This window comes from Petromyzon marinus, chromosome 2, assembly GCF_048934315.1.
Source record: "Petromyzon marinus isolate PM22_M1 ecotype Great Lakes invasive population chromosome 2, UKy_Petmar_22M1.pri1.0, whole genome shotgun sequence".
NCBI lineage: Eukaryota > Metazoa > Chordata > Hyperoartia > Petromyzontiformes > Petromyzontidae > Petromyzon > Petromyzon marinus.
Window position 1 is genome coordinate 12,267,346 of NC_133668.1, and position 22,445 is coordinate 12,289,790.

General features: G+C 48.9%; 2 protein-coding genes across 3 annotated transcripts; both read left to right on the forward strand.

Moving 5' to 3' along the window:
* The first annotated feature begins 889 nt into the window (after positions 1 to 889).
* Positions 890 to 5,169, forward strand: ADAT3 (adenosine deaminase tRNA specific 3). Of its 2 annotated transcripts, none has more exons than XM_032962659.2 (2): positions 890 to 1,732; positions 3,106 to 5,169. In XM_032962659.2, exon 2 carries the CDS (start codon positions 3,163 to 3,165, stop codon positions 4,249 to 4,251), a length of 1,089 nt encoding a protein of 362 aa, XP_032818550.1. In that variant the 5' UTR covers positions 890 to 1,732; positions 3,106 to 3,162; the 3' UTR covers positions 4,252 to 5,169. The 2 variants fall into 2 exon arrangements, with proteins under 2 accessions (XP_032818550.1, XP_032818558.1); XM_032962667.2 differs by having other exon boundaries at positions 890 to 1,703.
* Positions 5,170 to 8,516: 3,347 nt separating this feature from the next.
* Positions 8,517 to 18,296, forward strand: MSTN (myostatin). The gene is made up of 3 exons (XM_032962644.2): positions 8,517 to 9,601; positions 10,206 to 10,579; positions 14,307 to 18,296. The coding sequence occupies exons 1-3, from the start codon at positions 9,139 to 9,141 to the stop codon at positions 14,685 to 14,687; spliced, it is 1,218 nt and encodes a 405-aa protein (XP_032818535.1). The 5' UTR covers positions 8,517 to 9,138; the 3' UTR covers positions 14,688 to 18,296.
* Positions 18,297 to 22,445: the final 4,149 nt, after the last annotated feature.

A 22,445-nucleotide genomic window follows, 5' to 3' on the forward strand; every position in this document is an offset into this window, starting at 1 on the left:
TGGTTAAATTCAGTCACTCATGGTTCATAGTAGGACAATGGGGAAAAGAAGCATGACGTCATTGTCTAGGGACAAAGAACTACAATTTCATGGAGGAATAATGAACAATGAAGAACGCGTTGGCTATTGCACGCTTGCCGAATTACTTTATAATTAGTAGGTACTCCATGATTCATTATCCCTCCATGCTCAAAAATGGCTGTTTGATATCTTTGTACCCAAAAACTGTTATTTTTATATTATCATAAATGTTATCGTAATATAATAATAGTATATAAATTTTATACTGGTATAAAAAAAGAATACACAAATGTGTGTGATTTAAAATTATGTCCATTGATATGACAGGAATAATATTACTTACGTTTTTAAAATTATTATTCGAAACTATGAAGCGTTTTTAATGACTGCATTACAATTTGATTATTCTCTATAAAAGTGTGACGTGGTTTGACTTCCGGTTCTTAAGCTTAACATTATATAATCTCTACTAAAAATACAAGGTGAACTTAATACATTTAAATAATCAAAAAGTTAATAATGAAAATTAATCAAAACGAGTGTCGTTATAACAATTCTATTTAATTAAGCAAAACGTGTTTTGTTTATATTTATTTAAAATTGCGCATTTTTATGTGACGTCACATTTCTCAAACCCCTCCCCCCCCTTCGTCGCACATCGTCACAAATGTCTGACCCCCCCATCCCCCCTAGGTGCGTGACGTCATTTATGGACGGCCCCCAAGTAAAAAAATTTGTTTCGATTTAAAGCTTTCGTGACTGCAGGGATTCATCTTCTTGGTTCTTTCGGTAAAATAAAACAATAAAATAAAAAGTTTTATTTTTATTAATTTGTTTCCATTCTACGTGACTTTACCGAAAGAACCAAGAAGATAAAAAAAAATAGTGTTTTAATATGTATGTGTTTTTTAAAAAAAAAGTAGGGTCACTTTATAACATATGCTACAGGCCCCGCACTGCCAACATGCCAATGACGGATTCACTCAGCGATTCGTTCCCCGCGTGTCGCGGAATCGATGAATGACCCCAAAGCCCCCACGTGCTGATGAATGGGCCACCACCACCAGCAGCACCACCACCGCCACCACCACCAGCAGCGGCACCACCACCAGCGGCACCACCAGCAGCAGCACCGCCACCACCACCAGCAGCAGCACCACCACCAGCAGCACCACCGCCGCCACCACCACCAGCAGCAGCAGCACCACCACCACCACCAGCAGCACCACCACCACCAGCAGCACCACTACCAGCAGCAGCACCACCAGCAGCAGCAGCACCACCAGCAGCACCACCACCAGCACCAGCAGCACCACCAGCAGCACCACCACCACCAGCAGCACCACTACCACCAGCAGCACCACCAGCACCACTACCAGCACCACCAGCAGCAGCACCACCACCAGCAGCACCACCACCACCACCAGCAGCACCACTACCAGCAGCAGCAGCGTCGTCCTCGCTGACCCCGGAAGCAAAACCGCCCTCCCGCTTCCTCTTCCCAGCCGCGCCGTCCCCACGTGCGGAGCGGAGCCGCCGCTCGAGAAGAGGCGAGAGGGGGAGGTCTACGAGGCGAGCCCGGCGTGACACAATTCCCCGCAGCACTGAAGAGGTCGGCAGTGATTGTGGGGCACTGAGACGCCGCAACTCATCTCCCCGTTCCGATAACACGGCGGTTGCAGGTACTAGCTGGTGGTGGTGATGTTATAGAGTAAGTATAACCCGCGGTTACTTTTCGTGCTGTAACGGTGGTGAGCAGTGATCGCTAGCGCACGATCGGAGCCCAAGTAATGTTAATTCCCCCCTCCTCTCTCTCTCTCTTAATAAAGATCGGTTGTGTTCTATCCACGGTCCTGCGCTGGGCACAACTGCTCACTGCTTCATATCCGTGGACTCGTGCCGTGTGTGTTTTACATTGTTGTTGCGGTGGTCGCCGTGTTTTGAGAAGTATCGGTACGGAAACTCTCACGACCTGCAGCCCAAGTATTAAACACGTACTTTGTGTATTAATAATAATCCTTGTATCCAAAGTGGAATATAATCAAAATTATTTTTTTTACTGCATTCGTGTCCGTTTGCGAGTCAGATCGTCCGTCACAGCACTTGTTTAAATAACTTTTAATTGTTCAGGGCCATGTCAGAACCTCGTTTTTGGCCGGAAGGAACACCGGGCCATTGGTCTTGATGAGTTGTGTGCGACCATTATTTACCCTCTTGTTTTGGGTAACAGAAGGAAAGGAAACTGTGACCAAGATTTGTGTCACCGCTCTTGTGACAATGGCTGGAGGTTATATTAATATTTATAGTTTGGTTAAATGACTAGGCTTTCGCGACAAATATAATTCTGGCAAATCGCCTGATGAAGCTGGTTGTAATCACCAGCGAAACGTCGAACTCAAATTGAAAATGTTGTGGGGTTACTGTCCATCGCACCGGTGTGCTTGAAGGAGGTAATTGGTTTACTCACGTGACAAACCTTACTAATTTCCTGTCGGGTGGGTGCTGGGTTAACGACATTTAGATTTACGCAGTCTAACCTCACAAAAAACTTTATTATGAATAGTTTAGGAAAGGGACCGTCCATAAATGACGTCACGCGATTTTGGACGATTTTTGACCCCCCCCCTCGTCACACGGCGTCACAAAAAGTCAGTCACCCCCCCCCCCTTAAATAAGACGTCACAAAGCTCCGCCCCCTCCCCCCCAAACCATATTTCCATTTTGAAAATAAAACATGCTTCAAGTCGTTTTAAACTATTGTCATTGTAGTCCGTATTTAATGTGGCGCTGCACTCTGATGTTGTAGGAGAAAACATTTATTAAAAAGTCTATTTAATTAAGTAGAACGTGTTGTTTATATTTATTTAAAGTTGCGCATTTTGATGTGACGTCACATTTCTCAAACCTCCCCCCCCTCGTCACACATCGTCACAAATGTCTGACCCCCCCCATCCCCCCTAGGTGTGTGACGTCATTTATGGATGGCTCCCAACCCCCCCTAATCTACAGGATGTGGAGCTGGTTCCAGCATGCCCCAATATAATTACACATTGTTGTCACGCACGCGCATGGTCTCGTTCTCAGGAAAACGAGGTAGCGCAGCTTCTAGCGCCCGGCCACGACGCTCACCCGCAGATGTAAATGGAGCCAGAACCGAAGAAGCAGAGGACGGATGAGGAGGGTGCGGCGAGGTGGCGCGCCGTCCCCGTGCTCGCCGACCACCTCGTCGGGAACGAGGTGCCGACGCAGCCCGCATACGCCGCCCCCATCCTGGACAAGCGCGCCACCGCGCGGCTCATCGCCGCCGTGTGCCGCCTCTACCCGCTCGAGGGTCTGCAGCACCTGAAGAGGGTGCGCGGCACACTCGACACGTCCAAGGCGCACGGCCTGGAGATCCTGCTGTGCCTGACGCGCGACCTGCCAGCCAACCACAAGCAGCCGGTCCGCCTGGCCGACGTAATCCCCGACGACGGCAGCTTCGCCGAGTACGCGGCGCTGGGCCTGCCGTTCGGTGTGCTAGTGCCTCAAAGCCCCCCGCTGACGCGGCCGCAGTTCGAGTTCGCCTCCCGCTGCTGGCCGTGCTCCTTCCACGAGCGCAAGCGGCTGTCGCTGCTGCTGAGCGGCCGACCGTTCGACGACGCCGACAAGCGGCGAATGGAGGCGCACATGGGCCGCGCGCTGCAGGCTGCCAGGGCCGGGCTGGCGCGTGGCACGCGGCCCGTCGGGGCCGCCGTGGCGGACCCCCGCACGGGCGAGGTGGTGGCCGTGGCCCACGATTGTTGCTCGCCTGAGCGGCCGCTGCACCACGCGGTCATGGTCGCCGTGGACCTGGTGGCGCGCGGCCAAGGCGGCGGCGCCTACTCGTACGACGAGTACCCGGACTGCGTGTGCGTCGGTGCCGGTCGAGGGGGATCGGCCGGCACGGAGGACGATCGCGGCACGACTGAGGTCGCGGGGGGCGGAGGTCATGACCCGCGGACTCCGTCGGAGGAGGAGCCGTACTTGTGCACGAACCTGGACGTGTTTGTGACGCGCGAGCCGTGTGTCATGTGCGCCATGGCACTGGTGCACTCTCGCGTACAGCGGGTTTTCTACGGCACGCCATCGCCGGACGGCGCCCTGGGCAGCGCCTACAAACTGCATGCCAACGACAACCTCAACCACCGCTTCGAGGTCTTCCGCGGCGTGATGGAGGAGGAGTGCCGACAGCTGAGCTCTGAGATCAGTTGAGCCCGTGGCTCATGCACGTTGGCACCAGGCTATTAAATCTTACTGCTCTTTCATTTAGTAATCGGCATATTCACGTTTCATGGCCAGGCAACATTGCACTCTTGAGCTCTCTGTTGTGTGTTTCAGGTTGTAATGTGTGTTGATCGACACAATGTCTGACGTTTTGCTCAACATTGGGAGCGAAATTTCAGACATCTTGCCAAACAACACACTATACACCCCAAATAACACATTTTGGAGTGGAGTCTCATTATCAGCCCTGGTGGTTATTGAGTGCCTCACAAGTGCTGAATAGAAAGCAATTAGCAGACTTTCTTACCCTCGTGTTTAGGAAGTACTGAAGTGCTCCCGATCACAAATCTTTTCGCGACCGATGGCAATAAGTGGGAGCTGATGATTTTTATTGCGTATTTTAATGAATGTGCAGCAGATGTGCTTTGTCAGTTGTCGGTTTTACAAAACACCTGAATGGAATGAGATCTCAGTGTTGCACACTCGAAATGAAGGACGTGGGCAGGTGCTCCAAATCGAGGGCAAACACATTTATTGTGGTTAATCTGTAAAATGCAACAGCATGTGGTGTCACACACAGCAATCTTCACTGAGTCGCCATTAACCACGTGACTGGTGTACATGTTCGGTTAATCAATAACCCTCCCAGCCCCCCACAGGCCCAACTCAGTCATCACATGCTGGTGTACACACGTGCATTGATGTACTGCACAGCACATAAGGACTTATTAAAATAGTGGTCCATTCCTAATGTGCCACATCAGGACTATACTATTGTGACAAATGTAGATGACAATGTGGCAGAAATCACGTAAGTTACTGTTTAATTTGTTTTCTTAAACTCTCAATAGTAACACTTTGGCAATGTGTGTGTGTGTAAATAAAGTTACTCATTTTTTAAATTTCGATTATGCTTGGTTCCTATGCTTAAGTATTATTTATTCCATATTATTTCCCACGAATTGATTCTTTAGTTTTTTTCCATTTGTTCATCTTCAAGTAACCAAAGTATGTACTTGGTCCGCACAAATTGAATTTCCGAGGGTGAGTCGAGGCACAGTGGTGTCCTGAACCTGGCGCCCTGAGTTTGATTCTCAGCAAAAACTGATCAGTGACGAGTGACATCCAATGCTGTCTGGCCCATTCCCACCCCCTTCACTAACTAGCGTGGTAAAGTATAGTCATGCAATCCCTATGACAAGGGCAAGGGGGAGGGAGGCCTTAATATAGCTGTGGATTTCCAAATGGCTTTATTTACTACTATATTTACCCAAGAATGTCAGTGTGTAACGTGCGTGACGTCACCACGTCGACCAGCCCCCCTCAATAATCATGAACAGGTTACGTCCTCCACATGGATCTGCCCCTCAATAATCATGAGCAGGTGACGTCACTCCACATTGAACAGCCCCCCTCAATCATAAGGTGACGTCCTCCAAATGTTCACCCCCCCCCCATTAATAATAATTAGCGGCTGACGTCACTCCACATGGGGGGGCGAGGCGCCTCCTCCCCCCTCCTCGGCGTCAACTCACAACCCTCGCTACAAAGGCAGAACACTCACGTCACGTGATCTCCGTAACGCTATTGAAGCATCAAAGTAAAAAAGGACGTCACGATGAACAAGGGATTATAACCTTAAAATGAAATAAGTCTTGTGTCACCGCGGCATTACAAAATGCACACGAATTGCTGCAATGAATATATCACGTGGCGGTCTGCTTTTCGCTTGCAAGTTTCAGATTTACTGCAATACACCCGTCTTTGGACGGGCAAAAGGCTAGTATGATTATAATAATGCACACCGTACCATTCGTGAGCACGATGTAAAAGAGCTTCGCGAATATCTTGAGGATTGCAACATCATTATCGGCACTGGCACAGCATGACAACGCGAGCTCGCTAATAGTCAACTTTCTATTATGTAACGTGGTGCACGTCAAAGCGATCCAGATACAGCCATCGACCATGATTAGGGCACGAGCAGGGGGGGGGGGTGGTCCTGCGTTTCCGCAACACCCCCGCAGACCCAAACCAAACTCCAATCACGCTGCTCCCTCCCTCTCCCATCCACTCGGCTGGTTGTGACAAGTTATTTTTAATGAGATAAGTCGTGATTTAAAGCTTTCACGACTGCAGGGATTCATATTCTTGGTTCTTTCGGTGAAGTCGCGTAGAAGGGAAACAATAAAATAATAATAAAAATATAAAACAATAAGAACCAAGAATATGAGATAATTCGTGTTTGTTATATATTCGTCTGGAACTAGAACACCCTTCCACCAGCCATCTGTGCTGTCGACCCCCTGTCACATGTTCAAATCCAGGCGCAAGACCATCCATGTTTCCAGATGACGCTTGCAAATGAGACTCATCCTGGTCTCTTGAGTTCTAATTAAATAAATAAACGCGAACTCCCTCTGCATATGACCGACTGCCTCTTTCTATAGCGTACATTTGTCCAACGTTTCTGTACAATTGTCTTGAGATGCTATATAAATCACCACTGTCCTCAGTGGCTCTGGCCAGTAGTAATGCTCTCTGTTTGGAGTGAAGTATTAATTGCAGTTACGCTTCCAAGCACAAGGGTCAAAAGTCTTCCAATTGCTTTCTATTCAGCTCTTAATGGGACACTCAATAACCACAAGGGTTGAGAATGAAGCATAATTCATAGCATCTCTGTGGGGATCGATACGACAGCTATAACTTTGCGGGAAGTCTCAACAATTGGCGACTGATGAATGACCCGTTCCACTGCCATGAGAATGTGGAATTTCCAACACTGGCCCATCACATACAAAATTGGTAAGCACGGCCCTCAGTTGATTAGTTGAGACGGGAGAAGTTTTCAGTTTGGAGTGATGAATATCGTGAATTAAAAAATATGCACGCACAGACGTAGGATTTGACGTAACTTGTTATAATCGCCGTGGCAACGCAATTAAATTATAAGATATACAATTTTGTCGAATTATGACTTAATCAAACATATGCGATTCATTGCCAAATGTCATCTTAAGTCATGGATTATGGTTAAATGGGTTTTCACTTAAATCAGTGTAAATGACTCGCTATGACACACGGAACAGAAACGTGCCAGTGTAATAGAAAGATCCACGCTTGGAATTACACCGAGAGATGTCACGCACGCCAGCGGAGGCGGCGGGGGAGCAGAGCGCAGGAGAGGGGTGTTAATCAAAGTTTCGAGCCAACGGACTTGTGTTGCGTGACTTTATCCTTTCAAGCTACAACGCCATACGATACGAGATACAGGAATAACAGATGGATTAGAGAGTATACAAAAAACACGTTAGAGACATCATATTGAGTTAAGAAAAGTGGGCTGCTCGGGACACGTAGCTAAAAGTGATGATGGTCAATGGTCGAGACTAAGGACGTTGTTGGGAGCCAAAGGAGAGAAGACGCCCGAGAGAATATCCGTCGCGGGTGACGGAGCAATACAATAAAATCGTGTTTGGGAGCCGGATGGATTGTTGCATCCCAGGACTGTGAGAAGTGGCAGCGGCTTCATTCAAGAGTGGCTAGATCATGGCCAATGATTGACAGTGTGAGCTCGATTCACATCTTGACGTAACGGTCAACACGCACCAACATCCATTTAGCAACATGCCCCATTGTTGGCGGTGATAAAGACATTGACGACAGTTCATTGATTACAACACGTTTTCTGCGCATAATCTCCGTTGGCTAAGCAGAGTTCTGCTTATAATACTTGGATGGGTGACCAAGAAACCTCGCCGGGTATTCTTGACGTGGGTGGGACTTGGTGGTGGCCAGAAGATGGCAATGCTGAGCGTCAACCCCTCCTCGTATGCATTCTGGGTTCACTTAGGGTTTTCCTGGTTCCTGCCACGCGAAGTCAATCACTCATTCATGAAAATGGCCAAACAGCTCAATGCGGACTCTTGGAAATAGACGAGACTTCCCTTTGTCAATCTATGGCTGGATGAAGGCCTCCCAAATAAGTGACGTTTGCTAACACGCGCACCCTATTATATGTGCAGGCCGACGACCCATGTGAAATTGGGCCCGATTCGCGTACTGCATTAGCCACGGGTTATATTCGTGCGAGTTGTGTCGACAAAACTCCAATGTCTCCATTACCAGCAATGGAACGGACTAAAATTTCAACAAGAAAAATTCAGCTGTGTTGCCAAGGTGTATATCGGCCCCTTTCGCAGCCACGTGCGATTAAAGATGACTGTCATTCGCTACTCGTATACACATCAACTGCGCTCGGAGCGCGTGCCTAGATCACGTCTCAATGTCGATATTCTTTGGGTGTCGATGTTTTTAGGGAGATGAGTAGGATTAACGCAGAGGTGATATGGGGTAGATGCGGGCTGGATGAAGAGGGAGGTGGTGGAGGATGGAGGAGGAGGCGGTGTGCTTCGCGAGTGTCATGTCTCACCGGGGACTCGCTTGTCACGAGCAACGCATGCGGATTTTACGCCAGAACGGCGCACTCTGACGGACCCCTCTCTGCGAGCCAATAGCTGCAGCCTCGCAAGCTGGCGGCGCACGCTCTCACCGCTCCCTCCGTGTATATAAACACAAGCACCCGATAGAGTAGCAGGTCCACTGGCTTGTGCGCTTGCACGCGACACGGTTCCCGCGTCAACAAAGAGAACGTCTCTCCTTTTCGTGCGCCGCGCACGTGTACGCGTCGCTCTCGCGTCCTTCCACCACCTCCATCGTGGACGTCACGGTACTTTAAGCGACTGCGCACGGCCGCTGTGTCCCATTCGACTGACCCTCCCTAATCCCCTAACACCCCCCCCTCCCTCCTTTACTTCCTCGTCTCTTCTTCGTTCCCTGCGCTTTGACCGAACATCCAAAATCGCTGCCGACCTCATGGAGCGCGCGGGCGTTGCGCGCGGCTGCGCATACGTTCTGCTGTGCGCAGTGGCTCTCTGCCCTCCGCTGCTCGCCCGCGAGCCGCTGCTGCTGCCCAACCGCACACAGTCGGTGCCGCCGGTGCCGCCGGGGGAGGCGATGCCCGCCGAAGAGGCCGGGCTGTGCTGGGCGTGCGCCCGGCGCGAGCAGAACAGAATGTGGCGCCTCGAGTCGATCCGCGCGCACGTGCTCAGCGAGCTGCGCCTGCAGCAGGCGCCCAACATCAGCCGCGAGACGGTGCACCGCCTGCTGCCCGTGCACGCTCCGCCGCTGCAGTTTCTGCTGCAGCGTTACGGATTCGAGGAGCAGTCCGGATTCCCCGGCGGCGCGGCCGACGCACCCGTCTTCACGTCGACGATGATGCAGAGGGACGAGGAGGACCATGCCACCACGGAGACGGTCATCGTCATGGCCAAAGAGCGTACGTGCTTCCCTATACACTAACCAACACATTCAAATGCCCCCCTCCCCCCGCCCGCTCGATTGAGCGGCTCTGAGACGGTTCCACGTTCTCATGGCGGGGGTGAATGTACCCATAGGACAAACCACTGGTTGACTTTTCCACGACTTGGTAAGCATTTTATCGACCGCATGCGATATTAAATGAAGAGTTGGACTCCCGAGTCTGGAGCGTTATATGCCATTTGAGTCACGACAGGGCGTACAGGTTAACGGCATGCACTCGCACTGTATCATATCAGCTTCACCGAGTCATCTTTCCAGAGGGGTCGTGCATTTAGAGTTTTGGTCAAGTTCTGTTTCTTTTTAGCTCAATTAACAATTTGTTTAGTCGAGAAGAAAAACCCGGTATACGCAGAACAAAATTCCACACCATTCAGCGATTACGGAAAATGCTCCGCGTAAGAACCCCCCCCCCCCCCCCCAGACTTTGAACTCACTCGCTCGCGTTCTTCGTTAAGTTTCCACTATGTGACACACGTGTGCCAACCCCCTACTGCTCATCCCCCCCCCCCATCCGCGTTCCCACCATCCCCATTGCCCCCACCCCATATCTCCCGCTACAGTCGACCCCAAAGTGCAAGTGAGCGGCAGGCCCAAGTGCTGCTTCTTCAAGTTCAACCCCAGCACCACGATGTACACGGTCCACAGGGCCAACCTGTGGCTCTACTTGCGCCCCGTGCAAAAGGACACGGACGTGACCGTGCAGCTCATCCGCCTGCAGCCGTCGGCGGGCGGCACCGTGGGTCGCATCCACATCAGGAGCTGGAAGACGCGGCTCACGTCGCCGAAAGGACACTGGCAGCGCATCGACTCCAAGAAGTTGCTGCAGAACAGCTTCAAGTACCCCGAGAGGAATTGGGGGCTCGAGATTCACGCCGTGGACGCGGAGGGAAACGAATTGGCCGTCACGGATCCCGGCCCGCAGGAGGATGGTCTGGTACGTGGGTTCGCGATGCCGTGGCGTCAACGTCGCTTGCTGCTGCTGCGCACGTGCTGGTTAAGGAGGCATGGACACGGGGTTACGATGCGCGCGACATTCATTTTAAAGGAAACAACTAAAGGCGTTACCGCTGCTTCGGGCAGTGGTGCACAAGCACAAACATAACAGTTACAACAAGCAACTTTTCGACCAAGCCCTAAAACAGAGTCAAATATACACGCAAAATGGGGTTTGTAGGCGTCAAAACGCGCTTCTGTGACCATAAACACGGTCCTCCCTTCATGCATGACATGTTCATTCTATAACAATGACATACTTCGCGGTGCAGTGCACACAGTAATTTTGTTATACAGCACTTAGATTCAAAATTCTAGCCCTGTTATTATTTTTATAGCCAGCAGTACGGTAACATACAACAGGACAATGTATATATGAGACAATGTATATTGCTCTAATGGTGCCTATAAGATAATGTGCGTAGTAGAATTACTCTTTGCTCGCTTCTAGTGTGGACGCGCCTTTCTGTCCCGCGCGAATCTCTCGAATCATTGCGTGGAGTGTTCGACTGGGCAGTGCTACGTCCGGAACTCCGCACCGCCTCGGCAATACTGCTGGTGGTGATAGCTAATATACACTACGATCAGGGACGAGCCTCACCTGTCATACTCCAATGAAAACAGTTGTTACTAAAAGTACAAAAAAAAGAATAATCAAATGAAATTAATATTAATATTTTTTCCACTGATGTGTGATATAAATGTTATTTCTGCACGATTCCGATCATTTTTATGGTCAAATTTGCCAAATTTGCGGAGCTCCGCTGCAAATACAGGTAGAGACGAGAGGTGAGGCAGCGACGAGCTCAGCCTCCCCTCTGATTGCGCAACCCCTCAGTAACTGGATGGAGCGCGGGCAATAAGCGCGTGCCTGTTACTATCTCAGTATGTCACCAATGTAATGTTTGTAGACCCCTTCATTTCATGTCCTCGCCTTCCATACTCCAGGTAACTTATTTCACGTATTATGTGTATAAAGATATTTAGGCTCGCTGGTCTCGTCATGAAACTGCAATGAAAAAGCACCAGGGGAGGCAGCTATCACATCTGCCTCACTGAGGGGGACGTGTCTAACACGCCCCCCTCAGTGAGGCCACGCCCCCTCAGTAAGGCCACGCCCCCCTCAGTGTGTGAATCTGACTCTGACACTCGCCAGTGGCCTCCCCAGCCATTCACCTCACCGCACGTCACTGACTACGATACACACTGCACTACACGCTTTCTCAAATTAAATTATTCACCGGCGCGTGAATTGTGCCCGTGGCCTCTAAAAAGAGTTATCGTGGAGAGCAGTCGCATTAAAAAAAAATCTTAACATTCTGAGCCTGTAGACGCCAGGCTGCGTCAATTGCGGGCATGTACGTATGTTGAATTTCTTTCGCACCCTACGAGGCCAACCGTGCTCATCGGAGGTGGGGCATCAGACGGCGGTGCAGCAAAATCGAGTGTTGTGCTCAACATCTGTGCTCTCGTGTCTTTGCTCCACGCCCTTCAGCAAACTCCACGGACCAAAAACATGGTCAAAATAAGATCCCCGCGACCCACATGGCAGTGGATTTAAACAACATGGCTTTTGTTAAACCTCGTATTTATGTAAAGTACACGGGGAAAAGTCCTTATGTTAATCCACTGCTGGATGAAAGACTCCCTATTCCCGTGCAGATCGTGGGAGTCTATTTAACGATGTTTTAGCACGCTGGTTAGTGCATATTCAACAGGCTGTTACTCATGATGGCATGAAGATATAATTTATAGATTGAATAGGATACCTGGAATATAGGCGTATCGAGCTGAATGGCAATGTGGTTACCGCACTTGACTCTTTACCGGAAGGCTGCGAGTTTAAGTTAAATGTATAGTTGAAAATTAACTCATCAGTCCATCCATCTTCCGTGGTCGATAAAATGAGAAGCACTTTGCTGAAGTCAACATTTGTTAATTCTGTGGATAGACTGGTTCCCGTCATAGAAATGTGGAACTTCCAACCGCTATCTCATAGATAGGACCCGCTCACAATTCCTTGACTTTTGCACTCGTAAGTTTATGTGAACATTCTCCGTGTCAAGTTTCCGCCGCTTCACGCTCTTGAAAATTCGCTATGAAGTCAGAGCCAGATATCGTCAAATCTTGAAAGCTAAGCAGAGTTGAGCCTGGACACTGTATGGATGGATGAACATCCATAAAAAAAACAGGTGTCATAGGCGTCTCCGGTGTCAGCAGAGGGCAGTGCATCAAACCCCATTGTTAAACTGTACTATGTTCCAATGCCTGTTCACTCAACTTCCCCCACTATCGTGCAAAAGTATTATAAAAATAACCATCGCGTCCTGCACGGCGTGGAGAGGTCCTCATCCAGCAGTGGATTGCAAAAATGTCGGTACATGTGCATAGTTCATATCTCTCATCGATGAGCTAAACCCTCGTGCAACACGCTCGGCGGAGTAGCAGCCAACTGAATTGAAAGTAGATCAAGTGGATTCGCGAACCCATCGGTGCAGATCTTTGAGTTGTATTCCCTCGCATGCGTGATGCGTTTTGTCCGGGAACTCGAGTTTGCCTCCAGCACGAAACTGAAAAATTCACGACCTAAGTTATTATCGGTGTTTTTTTTTAATATGTAAAATAGGCCAATGGAACTTGAAAATAAATTTTCAAAGGCCATATGATCCTGATGGCGTTACCCCGGGGTACCAAATAATACAAAATCGGCCGAGGCAATTAAATATTTTATTTCTGGGATGTCGAAACGCAGCGAGGACGATTGCGCCGAAACCCTGAACGCTCGCACGCACCGTAGTGGTGGTCCATCGTGAGTACAGCTCGTCGAGATGAGTCGATTGCCACGTCGCCGACCATCAACAGACTAAAAATGACTGCATCACGGATATTATGCGAGAGCCGGGGCATAAGGTTTATTCATGATGGAAGTGCTGAGTTTGTATACTGTATGTTTGAACCACTGCCCACGCAGTACTTTGTTTTGTTACCTATTATATTTAACGTGGAACTAGACTCGTGAATATATAATGGAAATTCATACGTTGTCTCAAGACTATTTTAGCAGGGTTCTGCATTCAGACGGTTGGTCCACGCCATTATTGTGTATTGGTCACGTAGCAAGAAACCGGAGAAAGTGGAGAGAATCCACCAGGCTTTAACGAGGGCGTCACTCCGACAATTGTATTAACTGCATTGCTTTACTGCCATCTCCTTGGCCACCTCACATCATCGTACCGTCGAGGATTAGGTTCAGCAGCAGGGCAAATAGGGACGTTGCGAGTTTAAATAATGGTTCGGGGTTAATTCAGCCCATAATTTGTCCGGAGGTAGAGAAAATACCACTTTGTTGGATGAAGCTCACATTGACCGTCCTATGGATAGACTCGCCCCTTTCATAGGGGATTCGAATTCCCACCAATGGTACAGGGCTGTGAACAGGAGATGCTCATCTGAATTACAGGATCATCATGGACGGAATGTACCTTGTACTCAAGTGGCAGTGCCGTGCAGCCTAACAGCATTCCCGAAAATATCCCGTGAGAAATAAATATTTGCCTTTGTCTACTCGTAAAATGGAGAACAGAGGGATCTTCCCTGCCTTGGGTCCGTCTGATCATCTGGTTGGGTCCGTCCCCTCCCCTCCCCTCTCTCCGTTCCTCGCGCCACAGAAGCCCTTTCTCGAGGTGCAACTGATGGACCTGCAGAAGCGCTCGCGCCGCGCCGTCGGCCTCGACTGCAACGACCCGGGCAGCGAGTCGCGCTGCTGCCGCTACTCCCTCGTCGTCGACTTCGAGGCGTTCGGCTGGGACTGGATCATTGCGCCGAAGCGCTACAAGGCCAACTACTGCTCGGGCCAGTGCGAGCACATGTTCCTGCAGAAGTACCCGCACACACACCTCGTGCAGCAGGCCAACCCCAGCGGCTCCGCGGGGCCCTGCTGCGCTCCCACTAAGATGTCGGCAATCTCCATGCTCTATTTTAACGACCAGCAGCAGATCATCTTCGGCAAGATACCGGACATGGTGGTGGAGCGCTGTGGCTGCTCTTAAAGAGGACGGGGCAAGCGCTGGCTGGCTGTCGTCCGAGTCGGAGAGGGTGAGGAAGATGAAGGGATGAGAAGGGAATGCGCCTGGAGCGCAACATACGAGGGTCTGAGACAACTTGTGGCGGGTTTGTCTGTGTGTGTGTGTCTGTCTATCCTGCTGGAGTGAGGTGCAGTGGTTGTACAGTGGCGTAGCGTGGTTGGCATGAGCCCTGCTTAAATTAATTAGATGTCCTCTCGTCTAATTGCCCCCCACCCCACGGTGCTCTCCATGGGCCCCGGTGCAGTTGAGGCCCCTTTGACAACCACCACGGGATATGTTTTCAAAAGTGTAAAAATAACAAAACTTATTTAAAACGCGATTACATTTTTTTTTAAATAAAAATGTTTTAATTTACGTACCACGTTTTATATTAATTTAATTAGACCAGTCACATTTGGCGTCCGCAAAGTGCGCAAATCAAATATTGGAGCCCCACCTGACCGATTGCCGCAACCCCTGAGCTGATAATGGAGTTACGCCAACGGGTCCCAAAGTTTCGCCGTTGAGTTACTAAAAAAAACACATGTCCATTACATGTTTTTATCAAACGTCGCGTTCGCCAAACAGCATGTCGCCTGCCTGTGATTAAACTTTTTTTTTATGTTGCACTTGACGTATTTGACGTTTTGCATCTCACATGATAAAATATGCGTAAAAGAACATCCACTGCTGGATGAATTGCCTCATTAAGCCGCTGCCTGTCTATTATCGCAAAATTATTACTCAAGTTCGACTTGCTTGGAAGTCGCAAAGTCAGGCTGCTGCTGCTGTTGCACGCCGCACGGTGTTTGGTGACTGCCGAGAGCTGTAAACCCAATTGACAGTTTGAGAAACGCTGCTCTGCGGCGCTGCCTGCCGTGAGCGATGGATGCGATTGCACCAGGATGCAGTCAATACATTATGGACTCAACTCACTATACGTGTATATCGATTCACGGGTGTGATAGTCGATGTATTTTTTCTTGAGATTCGTTATACACGCATGTATCTAGATGTTCACGTTGGCACCCGTCTAGCCACTAGATGCCGCTACACTTGCCAATTTCTAGAAGAGAATCGTATATCGAATTGGGACCATGAATCGCGGCGCTTATCGGCACTCGCTGCGAGACTAACGCACAACGGTGCTTGATTTAATAATAATTTACATTTGTAAAGCTCACCTGAGCTGTCCGGGGCTCAGCTCCAGAAAAAAAAAATCCATAATAAATGAAGTAGTGGCGGTTAATATTATTCTGAAATTTGCACCATGTTACAGTGTTAGAAGCTAAACATTCCACAAATTCACGTACTCGTGGTGTAATCCGTCCCAGGTTTTCCTGTCGACCTGCCAAGCGAGGCGGACGAGCGCGTAGTTATTGGATACCGTGAACGGGTGGCCGCACCGAACATCGGGACCCTACACCCGGCTGGGGAATGGCTATTGAGAACCGCTTTCTCGACGGACCAGCGTCTCCGTCGACTTATCGATCTATGATCTATTTGAGTCGCTTTAACGTAGGACATGAGAGGGAGGTAACGATTAGTCGATGAAAATCGGCTGGTACTCTCACGGTACGTGCATATATTTCGAGCTCGTTAACATTCGATTATTTTAGATATGTGCAAATCACTTTCAAATTAGAATTAATGCAACGAACGTGATGTAATCTTTCAGGCAGACGCTACAACCGATATTGAAAGAAAAATAAATCGGTTATTGACTCGATCATGGCCCACATAGTCGAAGTAGAGGGGGTAGGGTAACTAGGGATTTCGTTGTCTGGTTTATGTGCAGTACGTACGTGACCCGTACCGTTGTACATTTACGGACTCACGACACGTGCACTCAGCCGGGATTGTGAGTGCTCAACCAAAAATCTTAATTTGAAAATGGTTACCCTAACGTTTCTCGTTCCCCAGTCCTTAAAATTTTAAAAATAAGAATCCGCATTTTTTATAAATCCCAAATGACTAACGCTGCAATGTGGCAGTGGCAAAAACCCGGATTCGAATCCATGGATCTCAGCTGTTCTGGCTCCCATGTTCTGTCCGCGAGAGTCCTTGTTGAGGCGGTAGAGTACGGTGTTCATTATAATTTGTGCTTTTGCCCGATCAGATAGTGCACTAGCTCAGCTCAAACAGAGGTTGTTGACTGTTGCGTCACCGCAGCGCTTGTGACAGGCTCGGGGCAATTTGAGGCCAAGAGTCGAAGCCTCGCTGGCACGAGGACACGGGGAAAAGCCCCACATGTTTGAGAGTTAACAGCCCGTGGTGGCTGGCAAGATGCACCACCCCCCACTGTTGCCACCCTTGCTCCGAGTTGGATCCGCCAGGCGCTCCACCGTTGTTGCGCAACCACGCACGGACGCGACAGCGCCACGACACTTAGCGCTCCGTGCATCGATGGTTGTTGCAGCAATGTCATATTGTGCACCGCTCCATGGTCAAGGTATAGCCGTGACATGTGTAAAGCACTTACATTATTACACTGTGCCAAAGGTATACAATTTACACTTCAAAGTATGTGTATTTGCAAAACATTAGTCGACGAGGCTTGCCGATTTTTGAATGTCCCGGTTAGTACACGTATGTTGTAACGCACTGTAAGCGCTGCATAATATATTTTTTACCGCGATGTGAGGATGGATATAGATTGGGTTTGAACACCGATCGCGTGCGGCGTAACAAGTAGTGTGCGTCACGTGAACAGGTTATTTGAAGTGTACGATGTATGTGTTTTAGCGAGCGACAGATGCATGACAGTGCATCGCAATTCTACAGCTCATCAGTTCGTGCAAATGAGCTTCATCCGACGGGCGTGGAGGTGACGATGATGTGTCGCGGTATGCTTTCCGGTTTAAGCAAAAAAATCGCCGATATGAGTCTTTGTTTAAAAGATTCATATTCGGCAGAGAGACCACTTCACTTCACCCACGCCGACGGAACGCACAGGCAGCGTTCACGTCACTCTGCGCCTGCTATTGTTAAGGCGACCTCCCAGTGACGTTGCCGCGGTGTGCGTATGCGCCCTGGTGCAAATGAAACAATTGCACCCCCCCTCCACCACCACCACCCCTGTCAACAGCTACGCCACTGGCCACGTCAGAAGATCTCGCGATAAGGCTGTAAATTTTGGACATTTATAAACCTGGAGCTCTTTTCAAGGATGCTCCAGAAAAAAAATAACCCCACAGCAACTCCTTAAATGTACAAGAGAGGTCCGAAAACGTTCGGTGCCTTGTGCAACCTAAAGAGTGGGCTGCATCAGCACACAACAAATACATGTTTCTGTAACTTTGTGTCGCTGCTTTATTAAAAGCATTGTGTGCCACAAGGACACCGACTCGACCTTTGGATCCCTTTCGTGGCGGAGCTTGCTTTGTATCCCACCTCCGAAGTCACCAGTCAACCTTCCCTCGCTTAGTGCGAGGTCGCGCATTTTGCTCTTCTGGCCATATAGTCTGAAACTCTCTTCACCACCTGCCATGCGTGCTACTCACTGCCGCTGTTAAGTTCATGCAAACATACCCTTGTTTTTCCTCTGCCAATGACTGACTGCGTTTGCTCAATAAAATCAATATGCGCACTGTTTCTTTGCAGCGTCTTGAGATGCGGGCGCATTTGGACACCGCTATATGAATTCACATTGCATTGCGTGTTCGTATGTTTGAGCGAAAACAACTGAAAGGGATAAGTTTGGCTCACGTCTCAAATAATAATCATTGAGCTCCTAGCTCTTGGAATATCTGCCGGTCATGCGTGGCCACCTCTTTCTTCTGCATAGTATGAGTCACAGCCGTAGCCTCATTGGCATATGCTCTATGCAAAAGGATCATTGCGCAACACGTTACCTATTATATACTACTAGCGGGAAATACCCTGCATTGCCCGGGTCTTAAAAATATTTCAAAACTAATCTAACAGCAGTGCGTACTAACTGTGATGGTACCTGCTATAATTACAGCAGTGCATACTGTGGTGGTACCTGCTATGATTACAGCAGTGCATACCGTGGCGGTACCTGTGTAGTGGGTTCTTTAAGACAGCGTAGACGAATCGGGAGAGGGAACGATCATTTATTACAAAGGGGCTTAACACAACACAATACAGCCTTCTACTTGAAGGGGTAAGGGCCCCTTCACCCGCTGCCTGGGGTGGTATGCCCACGGTCTAACTCGCCTACTCCTGGGCTAGGGTCTCGGGTCCCCCGGCTAAGGGGATCCTAGGAGAGGCTAGCTGACCTGACCCAGCCAAGGTACAGGTCTCCACCACTAGCCACACGGACCCGGCCCCGATAAGGACATCGGGCTCCGAGGCTTCCAGGGTCGCACCACTGGCTCACTCTGCCCCGGTCAGGTGAGTCCCAGGGTCCTGGCTAGCTGGTCTTCTGTCTTCAACTGGCTCTTCTATCTTCAGCTGGCAACACTCCCAGGACCCTCCCGGGGTCCAGCCTTTTATCCTGCACTGTGGCTTGCTCCGCCCTAGCTACGCCTCCCTTCCCGAACCTTCCACCAGGTTCTGGAAGGGTGACATAATTGGGGGCTGTGCCCATTCCTCGCAGGATCCGTTTTCCCATCTGACTGTTGGCCCCTTGGGCCATACTCCCCTGGTACTGGCTCAGCCCGTTGACTGCCCCCTAATGGTAAGTGGTAAGTACCACCCGGAGACGGTGTACGTTCGCTCCGTAACACCGTTACATCTGCTTTCACTGCAGCAGTGCATACTGTGGTGGTACCTGCTATGATTACAGCAGTGCATACCGACTGTGGTGGTACCTGTTATGATTACAGCAGTGCATACTAACTGTGGTGGTACCTGCTATGATTACAGCAGTGCATACCGACTGTGGTGGTACCTGCTATCACTACAGTAGTACACGCTGACTCTATAGCAGTATTTATCGACTCTATAGCACAAAGTACTCACCTGACAGAGTGGCGTGGTGAGGCCTAGTCCCATACAGAGCCTCCGGCCTCGCCTAGATTGTCCAGCCGGCCGAGGTGGCATCTTGGCAGGCTGGGGCTGGGCTGCTACCCCTGACCCCTCCCAGCCACAATCTCCCCGGCCGCTCTGCAGTAATATCTACGGCCTATAGTGGTAGCATCTAGCTACTGTATAGTAGTAACTGCACGCATCGGGGTGGGGGGGACATCACACAGTGAAGATTTAAGCTCAGCATTTAGTGTATTTTTATAGCATTTTTAACGCGAAATAAAATGTCCCCTCACTGCCACCAAAGGCGTGCGACTTGGCATGGGCCCTCCCCCCCACCAAAGGCACGTGAGTTGGTATGGTCGTACACACATTATAAATAAATAGATAGCACGTAAAAATCGCACTAAATCGCCAATTAAACTAATTTAAAGTTGTGAAAAACGAATAGTGCTTGCTCATGGCGGGGCTTACGGCGTGGTACCTGGCTATTTTTATTTAACATAAACCCCATCGTTGGAGAGCCAAATTCTTCACAAGCGCACGAACACACACAAATCCACACACAAACCCACAAAAAGAAAATGTTTGACTTATATATAGATTCCGTTAAGGCAGCGTTATTGACGAACTAGCCTTTTTCCCGTGCAAGGACGGGTGTATTGCAGTAAATCTGAAACTTGCAAGCGAAAAGCAGACCGCGACGTGATATTCATTGCATCCATTCATGTGCAATTTGTCAGGCCGCGGTGACACAGGCTTATTTGATTTTAAGGTTATAATATTTTGTTCACCATGACGTAATTTTCACTTCTATGTCTCAATAGCATTACGGAGATCGCGTGACGTGAGGGTTCTGCCTTTGTAGTGAGGGTTGTAAGTTGACGCCGAGGAGGGGGGAGGAGGCGCCTCGCCCCCCCATGTGGAGTGATGTCAGCCGCTAATTATTGAGTGTGTAATGTAGCTCTCAGAGACACCATCTTGTCTTCCGTATATTTATTACGAATAAAGTCCACTGACAACTCAACGAGTAACCACGAGTGACCCTATACACTGGGGTAGGTAGACAACTCTATTCAGAGACAACATAGCTTCTAGTCCCAAGACAACTCGCAGACGATGGAGACGACCCGTTCCAAGGCGACGACGACAGCGGTAATTCCCCACACCAACAGCCACCAGTTCCAGCTCACGCCGGCTCTTAAGCCTCGCCCGGTCCGGCCACGCCCCTATTCTCGAATCCTCCTCGCCCACCTGCTCTATCACTCACCGCCCTAATTACACTTCCCCCGCCATTGGATCACGTGCTACCCCTCACGTGACCATGTCAACATTTGTCTCATCAATAATCATTAGCACGTCCATTAGTAACCATGGTCCTGGGGAACCATACTGTCCCACTATTGCTCCATACTGTCTTTACAAATGGAGGGGGGTTTCCATTTGGAGGACGTCACGAAACGTCGTGGTTTTTGTTTTTATTTTATTTGTATTACTGAAAGAATCAGAATAAGTCTACATTATAGACTGCCAGTACGCCCACTCAGGTTAATAACTAGGCTACAGTCCGTTGTCAGTATTACACAGTGCACTGGCAGCTTCCGCAGATTCAGGTTTTACATAATACTCATCTCCAAAAGTTTCATCTTTACGCACAGCCTTTCTATGATGAACACGCGAGAAACGTAAAAACTACCATACAACATTATTAAGATTATCATTGTTAGTTCATTGACAATGGGAGTATCCACTAAGTGGTGAACATCATTTCGATTTAAAGCTTTCGTGACTGCAATGATTCATCTTCTTTGGTTCTTTCGGTAAAGTCACGTAGAATGAGAATAAAATAATAAATTGATAAAATAAAATAACACAATAATATTCTCACGACGTTTCGGCCACAACACAAGCGGCCTTCATCAGGTGAAGGGGGCGAGACTGTCTGGTAGGACAGCGCTGGAGTGAGAGAGCCACGTTCAGATCACGGCTTTTAAGCTGTGTGAGAGGAACAAAGAGCCTTGACGAAGGAATTAGCATAAAATTTAGCATTGAAATGGCTGAATGATTAGCTTGTGACTGGTCACAGAAATAGCTATGTTAAAAGTTAAAGCATACACATCCGCAGAGGCACCCATTGTTAAAAGGAATTACCATAGAATTTAGCATTGAAATAGCTAAGTTAAGGCATACACATGTGAATTTAGCATTGAAATAGCTAAGTTAAGGCATACACATGTGTATGCCTTAACTTAGCTATTTCAATGCTAAATTCTATGCTAATTCCTTTTAACAATGGGTGCCTCTGCGGATGTGTATGCTTTAACTTTTAACATAGCTATTTCTGTGACCAGTCACAAGCTAATCATTCAGCCATTTCAATGCTAAATTTTATGCTAATTCCTTCGTCAAGGCTCTTTGTTCCTCTCACACAGCTTAAAAGCCGTGATCTGAACTTGGCTCTCTCACTCCAGCGCTGTCCTACCAGACAGTCTCGCCCCCTTCACCTGATGAAGGCCGCTTGTGTTGTGGCCGAAACGTCGTGAGAATATTATTGTGTTATTTTATTTTATCAATTTATTATTTTATTCTCATTCTAGGTGAACATCATATTTCTCCTATGCACGTACCCCCCCCCCACCCCTCTCTTCTGACTCGTCCTTGCCTGCGTCACAGTGAAATGTATGCGTGCGTCCGTTTCATGGGTTTCTCTGTTTTCTTGAATTGCTCTTTCAGTGTCCTGAGATTCTCTAAATAGTTTTTTTTAATTAGATTTCTCGCGCAGCTTCTTTCATTTCCATCAGTATCTTG